This window comes from Ammospiza nelsoni, chromosome 9 (assembly GCF_027579445.1).
Source record: "Ammospiza nelsoni isolate bAmmNel1 chromosome 9, bAmmNel1.pri, whole genome shotgun sequence".
Taxonomy (NCBI): domain Eukaryota; kingdom Metazoa; phylum Chordata; class Aves; order Passeriformes; family Passerellidae; genus Ammospiza; species Ammospiza nelsoni.
The window spans coordinates 13,148,617-13,165,458 of NC_080641.1; the positions used below are offsets into that span (position 1 = coordinate 13,148,617).

Here is a 16,842-nt window from a genome sequence, read left to right on the forward strand (position 1 = left end):
TGTTTCTCAAGCGGTCAAAATGTTTCAATTTAAACAATTGTTCTTTTTCAGTGTTCTCGGTCTTTCTGAGAAACTTCTGAGGAGATGAATGTTTAATACGCTGGAATGAGTGAAAAAAAAAAACAGCTCAGACGCATAACTGACTTCAGGGAGTTCTGCAGGACATGATCCTTTAGGGATATTTGGGGTCACTGTTGGTGTGACTGATCTGATCCTGAAGCTAGGCTGTAGATAAGAAGAGGGGTCACAAAGCCTCCAAGTGATGTCTTGCACTTGCAGCTCACTCCGGAGCAAATCAGCGCGGAGCTGAGAAGTGATTTCATGTACCGCCTGGAGCAGGATCAGCAATTGCAGAGGGTGAGTGTGTGTCCTGTCACCTGTCATCCTTGCCATGGGCTCTGCATTTTCCAAAGGGCTGGAACGTAACACACAGTGTATCAGGCTGGATTTCAGCACAAATACACAGCACGTTTTCAGCAGTGCTGGGTGTTCCACTGGGGTGGATGTGGGGGTGAGTTGTGCTGTGCCAGGAAAAAGTACAAACTATGACCTGTTCTTTGGCAGTTTTTCCTTTGAGTAAGGGAAAAGTGTAGAAAAGTGAGGCAAAGTATAGATGTGGGGCGGAACAGACTGCTTTTTGGAGATTTTGGAAATGTCCTGGACTTTTTTTTCCAGATCCAAGAAGAGAGAGAGGCTTTACCTCTGAAGAATTTTGAAAGTAAAATTCTGGAGGCAATCCGTCACAATTCTGTTGTTGTCATCCGTGGTGCCACTGGTTGTGGCAAAACCAGTCAAGTGCCCCAGTACATCCCAGATCTCTCTTCCCTCCTACCAGCCACCCTGCAGTCATTCTTTTCACGAGGAGTAATCAGGGCATTGGCCTCCTTGTGTTTCAGCCACAAGGATCATCAGCCAGCAAGAGGATCAGCCCAGGACACAACAAAATGCACCTTTCAGGTGACATCGGATGACTTGCTCTGGTGAGACGCCACCTGCAGAGCTGCCTCCCGCTCTGTGGCCCCCAACATCAGGACATGGAGCTGCTGAATCGCCCCAACCCGGGCCAAGAGACACTTCCAAGCCAAAGTCCAAACCGTGGGGATTTGCTTTACTCAGCGCGCCGGGATCACTCCTCCTAACGGTGCACACCAGGCACGCAGCAAACTACAATATATGGTTATACACTATGCATATTCATTGTTTTCTTTAGAAAAGGTGTGGTTATGCAAAGTAAATCTTAGAATTATTACCATTAGCACAGGCGCAGGCGCAGTGCACCCTGGTGGCCGCACTGAGGAAGGCTCCGCATCCTCCTCGATGCTCCTTTGATGAAGGCAGGACGTCTTCCTCGCCGTGCCCTTTTCACCTTTCCCCTCTAGGCATGGGCAGTCTCTTGTTAGCTGTTTCAGCGATTTCTCACTGGGTTTAGCAAGCTCTGTCCTTCACTTTATGCAAGTTTTGGTCCCTGTTTCTTGCCAAATTTCATCCTTCGCTTCTGGCTTAATGTTTGCTAGCTTCTATATTGGCTACGATGTATCTTATTCCTGCCCGAGTATGCCGGACACAGTGCTTTTAACCCTTTCAGGAGCGAATCTAGAGAAGGCCTTGATGATTGTCCATAGGCTGGAGCCCCTCTGCTCTGGAGACAAGGCTGGGAGAGCTGGGGGTGCTCAGCTTGGAGAAAAGGAGGCTCAGGTGAGACCTCAGAGCCCCTTGCAGTGCCTAAAGGGGCACAAGAGAGCTGGAGAGGGACTTGGGACAAGAGATGGAGGGACAGGACAAGGGGGAATGGCTTCCCACTGCCAGAGGGCTGGGTCAGATGGAATATTAGGAAGAATATTCGTTGTGAGGGTGGGGAGGCCCTGGCACAGGTTTCCCAGAGAAGCTGTGGCTGCTCCATCCCTGAAGTGTCCAACAACAGGTTGGATACGGCTTGGAGCAAGGATAGTGAACAAGGCTTGGAGCCTGGGATAGTGCAAGGTGTCCCTGCCCATGGCAAGAGATGGAATGGGATGATTTTAAGGTGCCTTCCATCCCAAATCATTCTAGGTTTCTATGATTCTATGCCTTCCTAACCTGCATGACAGCATTCTGCACTGACACATGGAGGTGCACAGCTCAAAAAAAAAAAAAAGGGAGAAATACCTGCTTATTAGTGATCCAAAGCTTGCTGTTACAAAAGGGGTTTCTCTTTTTAATTTTGCATTAAGGTGTATAAACACACAGATCAGACATGCACATACAGTGTCCCAGTGACTCTGCTGAACAGATACCAGCCTGAGCAATGATGGTGTCATACTGCTGTTTAAACCCACAATGTAGTGTCCTCATGGAGAGAACAAAACACAGCTGAGAGGGGGTAGAGACAGATCTTCCTCCTTTCTAGGCAAAAGTCATCAGCCCTCTCCTCCAACTGGGAAACATTTCCTTTTTTTATTAAACAATCCCAGTCAGTCCTGGAACATGCAAAGCTCCAGGGGAGCAGTGTAAAATGTCAGGCCACATGTGCCCCAGCAAAGCCAGCCCTAACAGGAAGGAGCTTGGGCACAGTGCCAGTTCCCTGAAAGAAATCCTGCCCATCATGTGGGGGGATGTGTCACATGGCAGAGAATCCCAGAAAAGAAACCTCCAGATGGGCATGGAAGTGAACAACGAACAACATCATACACGTGGCACTTGAGGATGTGGCTCAGTGTTGGACTCAGGAGTGTCAGGTTAATGGTTGGGCCTGATGATCCTAGAGGTCCTTCTCAGTGTAAAGACCCCATGACTCCATGATCAGTTACCATTAGGCCACACAATGCTGTCCAGCTTGGCTTTGGCCTTGATGATGAACTCACTGGAGGCAGCAACAAGAGGAAGCCGTGGAGGTCCCATGGGAATGCCAGAAACAGAGGTCATCACAGCTTTAGTCTGTGCAACACCAAAACCTGGGCAGACAAAAGCAAAATCAGGACATTTGCAGACCACTTTCCTTCAAGCAGCCTCAATACAGGTGTCCAAAAAAGCAGCAGTGTGGATTTTCTGTGTAATCCAGTATCAACCAGGCTTCAAGCACTTCTTGGAAGTGAGAAGAGGATAACTGAAAAGAGGTAACTGTGCTTGCAGACAGGAATGGCATTACAGTAAAAATGACACCCACTCACTACATTTTTTCATAGGTAAGCATCCCCCAGTGCAGACTCACACAGAGCCAAGCCTTGGGAGTAGCAGCATCCTGCTCTCTGGCCATAGCTCACAACTTCTTTTGTACCTTTGGATATTTAGTGTTTGCCTCTTCATCTAAAGGCTAAAAAATAATGCAATTCCTCTGGCTTTGAACCCAAGAAATACAACAGGCTCCAAAGCTTGGTGAGATTCATCAGGGCTTGTGTACGTACAGCAAACCCACAGCAAACAGTTCTCTTCATTAAATGTCTGATATAATTTAGTGTAAACATTTCCTGTCTGTTTCAGTCTCCCTAGATCACTCTGCTGGTTTTAATTGCTTTTTATATTTAAACTTGATATTGTTTCTAGAAATCATTTAATTTTAAAATGTTTTGGCCTTGTACAGTCTTCAACAAAATTCCTGTTTAATTACAGCAAGGCAAGAGAGAGAAGTATGAGAGCTATTCTTCTACCTGGGCACCACCATTTCAGAAAAATTACTGTAGAAATAAAGCTGGAAATTAGCTTTTGGAGATGGAAGGAAAAAAAAAAACCTAACAAAAAAATCAACCCACAGAAAGAGTCAAGATAAGAACAAGGGTAAATCACAGAGCCACAGCTTTAAACCTCTGAGATTTCACAGCAGAAGGAAGGAAGGGAGAGTGGAATCTGTCAGGGATGCTTGGTCAGCTCCCTTTGTTGAGCTCCCAACTGTACTAAGTTGGGAAACAGCAGATGCAACAGTTTTTCACTGCAAAATCTTTCAGGAAGGAAGTTCTAAGAGTACAGCAACATGAGAGTTTGAGAAGCAGAAAGTTTGCACTTTTAGACATAGTGAGGGAAACAGGCAGTGTTTACCCAGTTTACTTACCCAGCTTGATGACAAAGTTGAGAAATTCCCCAGTGAGAAACTAGAAAAGACCAACAGTAATTTATTAACACCCTCAAATTTGAAGGTGTAAAAGCATCTAAAGCTACTACATTTATATCATTGCTCACTTGCATGGATGAGATCAGAGTTGAAGGGTAAGTGGTTAAAAGGTAGTGAAGAATGGTCAAAAAAGTGAGGAGGGATGAATAATAAAAAGGGGGGTCAGAGATGAAAGAATTTTTCTTTGATAAAGCTGTCTCAGCATGGATGAGAACAGCCACAGGAAAGCTCAAAGACAAACAAGGTTGCTCCCAGGGAGGCCGGGGAAGATGCTGTACCTGATACTGCTGTGCCAAGGCAAGGTCTGGCTTTGCAAAGGCTTGCAACATCAGATTGGTCTGTCGACCTAAATAGTTGTATGTACTGCCAAAACAGCAAACCAAAAAGAGATTTGGTAAATGCAAAGAAGGAACTTAAAACCAGTGAAACAAAAGAAGTAACCACAGGCTTTTGCTGTTGACATTGTCATTATTATGAGAGAAATTAGTGGAATTTATGTGGGGTGCAATCTAATGTCAAGCATGTGAAGTATGCCAAGCTCCATGGAAGAATTAAGAGAGCTGATTTCTCTTCCCAGTTCTTTCCAAATGGAACTGCTTTCCAAAACTAGAAATAAAAATACATCATTGGGCAATAAGGAAAGTCAATCACTTAATTTTCCAGTTGCTTGTTGATTTAATGGATTGCCTAGATGGGAACACAAGTATCACATAGTAATCATCTCATCAGCCTGATATGACGGGCAGAGGATAAATTAGAAATTAAACTCAGCACAGCCCTTTTCTTCACAGACTGCTCATGTGAACTAACAATTTTACCCTCTCTGGGATTTTGTTCCTTACCCAGGGCAGATAGAAGTGATTACCTACTTCAAAAGTTGCCATGAGGACAAAAATTACATTGAAATCTTTGGGTCAGCTTAGAAACCACAGCAATGATCATCCAAAGGAACATCATCTGAGATCCTGGGTTATATGACTGTCCCATCACTAGGCCTGGAGCTAGATTGTGAGTCTGTTTGCCTCTGTACATCCCTATCCTGCAAAGTCCTCCATTGCTGTGACTGAAAACAGTCAAGGAAATACTATGCAGGTAGTGGAAGATAAAACAGCACAGTGTATGTGTGAGGGGAAGGAGTCCAAGATATACTGACCTTCCAACTGCTCCATTTGCCCCTAGTGCCAGTGCACCCAACAGCTGCTAGTTTGGGGTGGAGGAAGAAAAAATAAGTAAAAAAAAAAATTATTCATGTAATAAAATAAAGGGAAAAAAGGGGTGGTGGGAGGGAGCACCAAAACTGCCTTGCACTGAGTGTCCAGGGTTACTTCTTCCCCAAAGCTGAAGCAAGAGAGTACCTTAGAAGAAATTACTTTTAAGAGAAGCTTCTTACCTCATCCACCCCATAAAGAAATTCAAACTCCCCTGTTTCATTCTTGTGTATGCACTGTGCCAGGTCCAAGAGGTCTGTGTCACTGAACTTCACACCCTGGAAGGTGGGGATCTGTGCTTTTATCCCATCCAGCAACTCTTCCACACGAACTGTGCAGAACAGCAATCTCATATGAGGGAACACAGGCCTTTCTGGGACAGTTCCCTGCCTTGTCCCCAAGAGCAAGACTTCATATTTTACAAGTTGTTCACTTTCAGCCTAAGTCCAGTAAACTACACAGCTCCAAAACAATGAGTAAGACAGAGTAAAACTGTTTTACTAGATCAGAAAAAGTTTAGGAATGAACCAGCAACAACACATTTAAGACTAAATATAAATCCATGCTTTCAGAAACACCATATAACCTGCTTCCCAGAGCAAATGACCAAAGATCTGTACTCTGTACTTACTCTTCACACCTGTTAGAGGAGGAATGTGATAGTAATAAAATGGCACCTCAGGGGCTTCAGATGCAACCTTCTGCATGAAAGCAATCAGCTCATCTAGAAGGAAACCAGCAGGGATCCCGTAAGAGAAGGTGATCATCCATAGGGAGACACAGTTCAGATTCACAGCACGGGGGCTGTGGAGAGCCCTCAGCTTGTGCACACACACAGCAAGTCATACAAAACCCTTCACAGGTCATAAAACATTAAATGTGACATAAATCAGGGGAGGACCTTAAGAAAGGCAAAGACATTATTTCTTTCAAACCAAACCAGTTCCAGTAGCTCCCACTCATTCTCTTACAGGTGTAACTCAGACAAGCTCTCACATGTGCCAGGTCTGTGTGCCAAGTGGCCTCAGCAGGATCACTTGTGTGCAACAGAGGACAAGGGATCAAGTTCACATTCACCTCCCTGCGGTATGGTGCTTTCACATGCACATTTCCATTCAAATTCATTCAGACAACTTCTAATATTTCTTTTACAACCCTCCACTTCATGTGGTTCTTTTATGTTATTGTCAGGATCTTAAGGACAAAAAACTCAGTTTGCAAGTTTTGAGGTAACCTTAGACAGACAGACAGAACCAAGCCTGATCACCTCAGTAACAAGAGCCACACCTGTGTATCAGCAGTTGCTCAACTTGGTCAGTGCCCAGCAAGGGTCACCATGGAACCAGTGGCTTCTTAGTGAGGCCCAGATCAAGCATGAACACCAAACTATCCATTCAGAACACAGACTAGTTAACTAGACCATTCTTTCCAAAAGCAATTCTTCTTCTTACAAAAAGCTAACAAAATACATCCCAAAAGACATCCTTCCCATTTCTTACCAGGACAATTCTGCTATCTCTCCTCTTTAAAAAATGCTTCTTGCAGGTTTTGCTTTTCCATTACAGTTGAACAAACATTATTATCAGAATATTTTCCAAAGAAAGCACATGACATTCATCCTTTATCTGTGACCAAAAGGCCTCAGCAATCTCATCTACTCACCTTTGTTTGTGGGTTTGAAGAAGAAGGGGGCTATGACAGCAATGCCATCAGCACCTATGGCTGCTGCATGTCTTGCCTATAAAAGACAGAGTGGAAAGTATCTAATGGTACATCTGCTTCTATTTATCACACACAGAGTGAAAAATATATACACACCAGCTCTTGGCACTCTGGCAGATTCAGTGCTCCCACATGAATGATCACGTGGTCCAATCTGCACAAAAAAAAAAAAAAAAAATTCAGAAGATTTTGGGGAGGGTACAGTGATGATGAACTACCAGGCTGCCAAAATTACTTGCTTCAGCCCAGGCAGCCACAGAAGAAGAACCTAAAAAAAGAGTTGAGCCTGGATTGACCTGATGACCAGAAACATGGATTAATGCTGACAGTGACAAGTGCTGGTGGAAGAAAGAAAAAAACATTTGTAAACATGAATCACATTGGACTTCTTGCTGTAGTGCTTGCAAGGCTGTCAGGAGGGATGAATATTAGCATTTTATTAGGAAATTTGAAATTATGACATAAAGGATTTAAGGGGAGGCTGGGAAGTTTAAAGGGAATCAAAGCATATCTTTACTTTCTAGACCTATTTCTCTAGACCTACCAGAAGAGTTCAACCTCATAACAGCACCTTTGACTGCTTGTCTGCTCCTGCAAAGGGAATCCTCCATGCTCCAGTCCATCAACCCCACTGCTGTTTTTCTCCTTTATATCCATAGGAGACATGGATATAAAGGCTATGGATCGGAAGGCCATGATCCTTCACACCAGTTTATTTCTCCTCAATATCCAAAACACCTCCTCCTCTGCACATCCTCTGACCCAGCATCCAAGAGAAAGGCAGCAGTGAGGGGTATAAGGGTGTGACTGGTACAAGAAAGGGAGAATGAAGCTGCAATTGGATACAAAGCTGCAGATCCAGACTGAATTCTTTCTTCTGTTACTAATTTTGTACCTTTAGGGCATGTCACACCTCAGCTTCAGTCACACCAAATAATGTAATATATAAAAAGGCCAAGCCCTTTCTCATTCCCCCATCTCTCAGTGTACCAAAGAGAAGGATTCTCACAAGCTCATGAGCAGCAGGAACACACACCAGCTAACTGGCAGTGGCAAAAATACACTTCTGTGATAAAGGAGATGGGGAACAAAGCCCAGCAACACAACACCAAGGAAAAAAAAAAAAAGGCATCAGCACACTTTATTTTCCAATCAGGCATTATTATAACATAAGATCTGGAACCCCCATTCCCTCTCAGTTACTTACTTGTCTTTTCCCTGGCACATCCATTCTTCTGCCAACTGCTTCCTCTCCTGGATGCTAAGGGATAGGCCTTCTCCTGTTGTGCCATTCACTGTTCCAACACAACAAAACACAGCACACTGGCTGAGGCCTCACCTACACACATGGGTTTCACTGAAGACAAGAACTAACATTTTTCAGTTGGGAAGAATCATTCAGATCAGTCTTCTCTGCCAACACAACATTATCCATTCATCTTTGGGAACATCACCTTATGAATGCACCTATTTTATCCCCTACAGAAATGGAGTGTGGGCAAAAGCAGATGCCTGCAGTCTCTCCACTAGTGAGTATAAATGGCCAGGATGATCCCACATCCACATTCCCTCCCACTACAGCTCCTATTAGGTAAGACATCACAGGATTCCCATCCAGGTGAAAGGCCTGTAGCACAGTTTCTGTTACTTACCAAAAATGTTCTTCACATTCTGCTCATTTACCAGATAATCCACGTACTGATGAATCACTGGGAGGTTAATTTTTCTGCAATGAAAGGAACCACAGCAACCATTAAGCCCCCACCCACAGTTATTTTAAACTTAGTGATTAAGAAAGCAAAAAAACCTCATGTATTTTGAAGCGCTGATTTTGCACACACACAGATTACCCAGAGGTAAGAAACCCTTGACATCTGTTTAATATCTGAGGGTCGCAGCTCAGCCTTGAATTCTCTCTTGCAGTTTCTGTTCCTCTTGACAAGTAGTTCACTGTTCCAAACTTTTACTGGGAATTGCTGCAGGCTTATCACAGCAAAGAGAGAACAGGAGACACTAAAACCTCTTCCTCTTTTGAGGGAAACAAGAGTCCTCTCGAGAGCACAAAGTTATTTGTGCAAGTGCTGGCAAATGGTTAAACTGCTGGATGTTATAACTGCTGGATACAGAGAGGGAAACGCATCCGCTGGATGTGACTTTGACCTCTCTCTCATCAAAGGATGAGGAGAGCAACAGAATTCCCTGGCAAGAGGGGAAGGAGAATTCTTGGGTTATCTTCTATGCAAGACAAATTCATTTTGTTTACTAGTGTGTAATATTTCACTGTTGTTTTCATTTGTCAAAAATACAGACCAAACCTATGGCTGGGAAGTCAATTCTGATGTCTTGATAGGTTTTATAGAACATTCAGAATTCCATAGATGCCTTCGCAGAACATATCTGACAAGGACCATGCAGTCCAGGCAGAGGGCTCTGGTCACTCTCTAAATATCATGTAGCAATAAATTTAGGTCATAATTAAAAAAAAAAAAAAAAAGAAATCAGAAATAAGTTTCCTTTAAAACAAGAATCCAAGCAGTGACTGCAATGGAATGAGTTCCCTGACTAGGATGGAGCCTTATTTTTCAGCACATAAAGTAAAGTTCACTTTTGGAGATCTGTACTAGCAAATCTCCACTGTGTCTCTCAAAAGCATGTACAGATCCTGACACACCCCCCACAAGAGCTCAGAGTTCTCTTCTGACTTCAAACAACTCAGTCTTGCAACATCAAAATGCAGTGAGGAGGCTTCTGTTTGCCATGCCCGCTCTGAAGAAAGCTGAATTTCAAGTTTCAATTTGATGTTATTTTTAAAACTGTGCTGCCCTTGCAGAATTTTCTTCAAGTTTAGACTAACTTCATGTACTCATACACACATGACTACATGCATGACTTAGCTCAGATAGAGAGAAGTCTAAAGGGCCTTTGGATTCTGACAATTATTTTCTAGCTCTCAAGAGCTCTTTGTAACTAGGACTGCAATTTTCCTTAACAAACGTTAAAACAGTGCAATGCTCTACACATGTAACTGTACTATGATTTAATTTGCACCTACAAAGCAACAGAAAAGGAGAGAGACTGATCCAAATGAGACTGATCCAAACCCAGAGCCATAGTACTTGCTGGCAACAGGAAGAAGCAGAGACGGGAATCTAACTCTGGGACCAATTTAGTAGTTCCCCCAGTCACATCAGAGATTGATTTAAAAAAAAAAAAATAAAGAAAAAAAACAGGCAAGAAAGCAAGAAAGGAAGCAGATCAGTTCCAAATAAGAAAGAAGGAAAATAGGGGTGGAAGGAAACAATAATCAGTGCAACTTTGACAGCTCACCCATCCGGAGTCATTGGAGTGATGGTAGCAGCTACGAGACCCTTTAACTTCTTTCGGGGTGCCATTGAGCTGTTTGGGGAGAAGGGAATAACCGGGATTACCGCCTCTGTTCAGGCGTTCCTGTGGAAGGGTACAGCCCCCGGGGGCCGTGCAGCCCCGCCGGGCAGCTCTGCAGGGACCGGCCCCAGCCATTGCCCGGAACCGGCTGCGGGAGCCCTGCCCCGGCTCCCCCTCACCTCGGGACCGCCACAGCCGCGGCCGTGCGGGAACGAACAGGCGGGCAGGAGGCGGCGACAGCGCCGGGGACAGCGGCAGCAGCTGACGGCTGCACAGCCGGCCCTGCTCAGCCCAGCCCAGCCCCGCCCAGCCCCGCCTCCCCATCAGTCCAGCCCATCTCCACCCAGCCCGGCCTCTGCCTGCCCCGCAGCCCCCCATGGCTCCTCAGCCCCACGGGCTCCTACTGCCCATGCTTCGTGCAAGAGATAAGCCTGGCTTGTTTTATCCGTAATTATCTGCAAACTTCAAGATAAAAAAGAATAAATGAACCTTTAAATATGAATAAATAACAGGATGGAGACAAACAAAATCTTGGAATGATTTGGGTTGGAGTGGACCTTAAAAGGTCACCCAGTGCCACCTGCAGCCATGGGCAGGGGCACCTTCCACTGTCCCAGGGTGCTCCAAGCCCAATCCAGCCTGGCCTTGGCCACTTTCAGGGATGGGGCAGCCACAGGTTCTCTGGGCACCCTGTGCCAGGGCCTCCCCAGCCCTCACATGGAGAAAGCTATTCCAAATATCTCACCCAACATTGTCCTCACAGCCCTGCTGAGGTACTGGAAGCACTCCCAATGACAGTGCAGTGTCCCTGCTCTGGGACACACAGACAGATCCATGTCCCTGTGTGAGAAAGGCAAATGGAGCTCAGGCTCTCTGCTCCTGCCATGCAGCCAAACGTGGTTTTACCAGATGTGTGTCCATTGTGGAGCATGGGCTCCATGGCAGTGATGCACAGCACAATCCTCCCCATCCCACCAGAACTGCAGCTGGGCCAGGATTCAAATCTGCTCCCAGCAGATCTGACCAGCAGACTACTAGCATCCCCTAAGACAAGGTACTGCCCCGAACAGATTCACAGCAATAAACCTCCAAAATAAATTTTTAACAATTGTCTTCAGTGTGCACTTTCAGATCTTCCATTAGAGTGTGTTTTGAGAGCAGCCAGTGCCTGCAGGGAGAACAATCCCTTGTTGTGTGATTCAGGAGCACGTTTTCCATGGATTCACATAATAACCTCAGGAGTTTGGGGCTGTGGTATTCCTCCTCCACCCCAAAATATGCCCACTGTGGGCTGTTTGCATGCAGAGATCACTCTCTGGGTTTCTGCTTATTAACAGCTCCTTACAAAGTACATACATTTCCCTTTTCTTAGAGGGTCATCTTGATCTTCCAGAAATCCCCTTTCTCTACACTCTTCCATTCCCACAGGTAATTTCTCTTTCTCCAGGCTCAATAATTCCATCTCTGGCAACCTTTTCCACCTCCCCAAAGCACCAGTATATTTCTAGAAGTTCACAGACAGACAATCCAGTGCTCTACAGAGCCATTTAGAGGAAGCCCTCAAGATTTTCTGAGTATTTTAATGCAGTTTTAGTGCTATCTCATGGTGTTGACAGCACAGGAGAGAAGCTTTACAGTAGCCTGGAGAGGTTTAGAGCTACTGAGAACCCTGCAGGAGTCAGAGATTGGCATAAAAGGGTTTTAGAGCTGTTTGGAGCTCCCCAGAGGAATTTTAAAGCCTCCTGCAGGAGTTGAGAGTTGTACAGTAGAGATTTAGAGGCATTTTAGATGCATTTAAAGACATATTAATGATGCTTACAGCAACACAGAGCAGCTTAAGATCAGTTTAGGGGAGCTTTGAGGTGCTGAGAAGAGGTTTAGAAGAGCTAAAGGAGTTTAATGCCTTACAAGTGTTCTGGCACATTTCACAGGACTTTAGGGCTGCTTAGAACAGTCTATAGGATATTTAGAGCAGTTCAGAGTGGTTTTAGAGGGCTTCAGAAGAGTTTTAGCACTGTCTCTAAGCAGGAATTCCAGAACTGCAGAAGAGTTCTAGAGCAGTTGCAAGGAAACTGGGAAGGGCTTGAGATCTATTTTGAAGCATTTTACTGCTACTTTAAGCATTATGTTTACAAGCATTAGTGTTTGTAAAGCACTAAACTCCTTTAGCTCTTCTAAACCTCTTCTCAGCACCTCAGAGCTGAGAAGTTTCCTTCAGACTTTTTGTTGTTGCTGTATTAACTTTTCCACTACTTTCCAATTCACTGACTACAACTTACCACACCTGAATTTTACTTCTACTTTCCCCAAATCACAGCTCTCTCTACTCATATACAGCTTTTACATCTGAGCTATCACATTTCTCAAGGAGACTTCTGGTTTGGTATAATTACACTACAGTCTTGCCTCTTTGTCTCTGCAATAACCAAATGTATCCAGATGTAATTTTCTTTCAAAGACAGATCCAAGTCTATTTCCAGAGAAACATGAAGTACTAAAGCCTAAATGAAAATTCAGAAAGACAGTACCTGTTAAAGTGACGAAATTCTCCTAAATACCATCATGGCTGGCTGGTATTCAGAAGTACATCATTTGGAGAACTGATGTGATTATGTCATTATGCATGTATGTATGTACCTACCTAGCTACCTACATTTACTCTGCTCTCAATCTAAACCTGCAAAAATCAAAATACTGACATCCTGGATATTAAATTTTCATTTTAAGTTTGCTGTTGATTCTACCTGAAAACCTGCCAGTTTAACTGTTATAGAGTTAAGCATAACCTGGAGGATTTTCCTAACTTAGCATTTTCTTAACTGTCTTACACAGATATTCCCTGACAGGGAGTCAGAACTATAGGCTCTTCTAAGTCCCATCCAACACAAACAGTTCTGTGATTCTCTGATTCAGGTTGCTGTGTCTGTCACATGAAAGATGTTTTAACATGCCAAGTTATTAATTTTTTAGATGTTAAAGTGCTTTCCCATTAGCAGTCAACAAGAGTATAATCCAATTTATGTCTCTGGAAATAGACGCAACTATCAGGGTGCACTAGAGCAGAAGTGACCAGTGGCAACCAAGAGAGGATCAGGGATGTTCCTCTTGAAGGAAAGCTCACCTCTGAACACAGCCAACAGTGCCACCTGCTGCAGAGTGCAGCACGGGCTCGTTCTGGGAACACACAGGAAGAGAGAGCAGGTTCTTGGAAGAATCTACCTCTGAAGGCTTTACTCACATCATCTAAAGAATAGAAACACCCATCAAAACCCCACACCCACCACCAATATCCCCACTGTTAGATGATGGGAGAGTTCTGATATGAACCACACTCACGCCAGTAAGATGAGGAAGAAGCTCAGGTGATAAACCCTCAGTTCCAGTTACCTTTACCTCTTCATGCCTTTTTGGAAGTGGAAGTGATTTTAAGGAGAGTATTTCCTTTAACATATTAATCCATACTCTGTGTTTCTGCCCAGGCAGCTGTTGCCTCTTCAGAGCTGTGTTTATAAATAAGGTGTATTCTGTCACAGTTTAGGCTTAAGTCCCTTCTAAACCATTTAAAAAAGCAAAACCAGCAATGCAATAAATTTGTGTCAAGACTTTTTTTCTAGCAAGCACTGTTATCTCTTTCCCTTTATGAGATATTCCTATCTTGAAGAAAGAAAATTAGCTTTTCTCATGCTCTTGTTTCTGAGAAGAATCAGTCAATAACAGAATGTGGATGAATTTGTAGGGGAAGATGAATTCATTTCCTCTCAGTAATCAGAGAAGACTGGAAGATTCTGTGGACCTAGGCAACTTCTTTCACTGGCTAAAGTTTGCTGAGCCAATTGCTTGTGGAGTTTAGTTTCTAACTAGATCCCAGAACAGATACATATTAAAAATAAACCTTGTTGTACAAATAAATCAGTGAATAAAGCGGTATATAAAGCTGAAATAGCTTCTCTCTGGGCTCCATGCACAGAAGACAGGTTGGTTTAGGATTGTTTTTCATGGCTGCTGGAAGCAAGGATTCATTTAAGATTAATTCTCCAGACCTGGAATGGTTTCAAAATGTGAGCTTCAGCAGAGAAATCTTGGAAAATGCCAAGTCAGGAGTGCTCTGGAGTGGTGTTTGGTGTAGGAAGATTTTTATTTGGTCAAGAGCAGCCAGTTCCATGTGTTCTCTGATGAAGTGAGCACAGAATCACTCATTCAGCAAGATTTAGGTAACACTGTCACTGAGTGAGCAGGAAGATGCAGTAGTTTCACATCACTTGTGACAAACTAGCTGGAATCAGGCAGAAATATGGACAAAATCCACACACACATTTCCAGAGAGCAGATGACTTTAGGCTGAAGGTGAATCCAATGGTAACAAATATTGATATAAAATGTGTAGGAAAGAGGACAAAGCCTAAACACAACCTCACTGCAGTTATGGCATGGATTTCCTTTCCACAATTCCTAAGGATAATAAGGAAACTCCTTGGAACAGTACTACAGTACATTTAACTGCTTCTTCAGAAGATGGTGTGTTTCTGCTTGCTCATTTTCCATACTGAGAGTGAGGATATAAAATGGAGGTTTTCTTTAGAGCAAGGAGGTAAGAGGCTTGTTTTGGGAGATGAATTTGCAGTAAACCACAGTACATCTAACAAGATATAAGGACACTTCTACTGCCCTGGACAGTAAACACAGTAACATCACATGCTCATCTCCTTTGCTGTGAAGTGACATTTCTGCACTATCAGATGAGCATATGTTTACTAAAGTAAAGGCCATTTATATGTGGAAAGACTCAGTTCTTTTGAATTAAAATAATTGTCAAAGATTCTCTGACAGGCTCAAGCAGCAATGCAAAACTGCTTGGAGCTATGTGTTGAGACCACTTGATAAAATATCTGAGTGGCCACACATCCCTGTCTGCCCCTCACACCCCCATTCTTCACATCACACTGCAGACTTCTCAGCCACAAGAACATGACTCAGAGTTATCATTAACCCCACTGCAACAACACACTTCTCCTGGGTTCCTCCAGTCCTGACACAATTAGGTCAGTGGAAAAGATTCCTGCTTGTGCACACAGTCTGTGCTTGCCTCTAGGGATGAAGGTAACTTAGAACACAACTGCATCAATGTGACAGCAGCAGTTGTAGCGCTGCCACACAGCAGATGGAAGCAGTTTTGCTGTGGAGAATGTTGCTCAAGGTCTTGTTACAGAGAGGAAAAGTGGAAATCACAAGTGATCATATCACAGGTTTGTCCTTGTCCTTATCCTGATCCAATCAATGTTATTATTTAAGTACCAGCTCATTACAGTGCTCCTGCCCAGATGAAGACAGTAAAATTAAGGCACAAACCACATACCTTTATCTGCTTGTGCCCTCATCTCTGCTCCTTAAGGCAAGGGAACAGAAAAACATTGCTTTGTTAGCTGTTCTAGAAAATGCCAGCCAAGTCCCAGACACATATTTATGCCATTACACAGAGGTCAAAAGCCACAGAGCCTTTGGGACTTAATGGCTGCTGTGTGCTTGGATTTTCCTCTATTTGGAGGTACTAGTGAGAATGTGTGTCAGGTTGCACCATAATCCCATCCCCATTCTCTAAGTTTTGGAATGCATTTAAACAGAATACATGTCCCCATGCCTGCCCTACTGTCTCATGCAGCTGTTGACATGTTCTCTCAATGTTTATGTGTAAAAACAAGAGTGCTGGAAAACAACCTCTTGGGAAAACACTGGGGATTGTTCTCCAGCCTGGGGGTGCTCCACCAGGAACAGTCAACTCTTTGTCAGGGACGTCAGCTGGACACACACAAACTCACTGGGGGTTTGTTCTGGGCCTCTCTGCTTCAGAAATCAAATGAGAATCCACTCTGGGCTTGCCTTTATCTACAGAGTTATTGCCCCCTTTCCAAGGTAATATTTCTCAGTGCTCACCATTGGGGTAAATTTGTGGAGATGTGCCAAACTATTGTTGCTGGGAATTGTTTTTCCTATCTGGAGGAGTTAAAAAACACTTCCATCCCTGGGGTGACAGGGTAAGGTGACAGCTCACCTTACCCCAGCCCATGACTTTGCATGCCTATGGCTCCGGAGTAAAGACCAAGCAGCTTCTCCTCCTCCAAACACCCTCCTGCTGTTCCTGTTTGACCCAAGCAGAGCAGGTAAAATGGAGAAATATTTTACTCCATAAAATAAAAAGCATAAAGCATGCAGAGAAGTGGTTACACATTTCAACCTGTTTGAATAAACTCCAGTAGCAAATAACTGTACACCACCTTCTTCTGTGGCTCTGGAGAGATTTGTGCCTTTAGAGCTAAACTCACAATTGCTTTTTGGCATGGTTTCACTTCCCTTTTCAGAACAGGAGCGTATCACACAGCATCTTGATGAAGTTCTCAGCAAGCAAAGAGGGTTTCCTATTAAAAAGTCATTCCCTGCTATTGATGTAAAATG

General features: G+C 43.9%; 1 protein-coding gene across 2 annotated transcripts; it reads right to left on the reverse strand.

The window, feature by feature from the left end:
* Nucleotides 1–2,173: 2,173 nt before the first annotated feature.
* Nucleotides 2,174–10,677, reverse strand: NPL (N-acetylneuraminate pyruvate lyase). 2 transcript variants are annotated; one of them, XM_059478566.1, is made up of 12 exons: nucleotides 10,575–10,677; nucleotides 10,339–10,407; nucleotides 8,664–8,737; nucleotides 8,219–8,306; nucleotides 7,108–7,165; nucleotides 6,952–7,027; nucleotides 5,921–6,013; nucleotides 5,472–5,620; nucleotides 5,235–5,278; nucleotides 4,360–4,444; nucleotides 4,022–4,061; nucleotides 2,174–2,930 (listed from the first exon to the last, which is right to left on the reverse strand). In XM_059478566.1, exons 2-12 carry the CDS (start codon nucleotides 10,401–10,403, stop codon nucleotides 2,779–2,781), a joined length of 924 nt encoding a protein of 307 aa, XP_059334549.1. In that variant the 5' UTR covers nucleotides 10,404–10,407; nucleotides 10,575–10,677; the 3' UTR covers nucleotides 2,174–2,778. The 2 variants fall into 2 exon arrangements, with proteins under 2 accessions (XP_059334549.1, XP_059334548.1); XM_059478565.1 differs by having other exon boundaries at nucleotides 5,235–5,281; nucleotides 10,575–10,675.
* Between the last annotated feature and the right edge of the window lie 6,165 nt (nucleotides 10,678–16,842).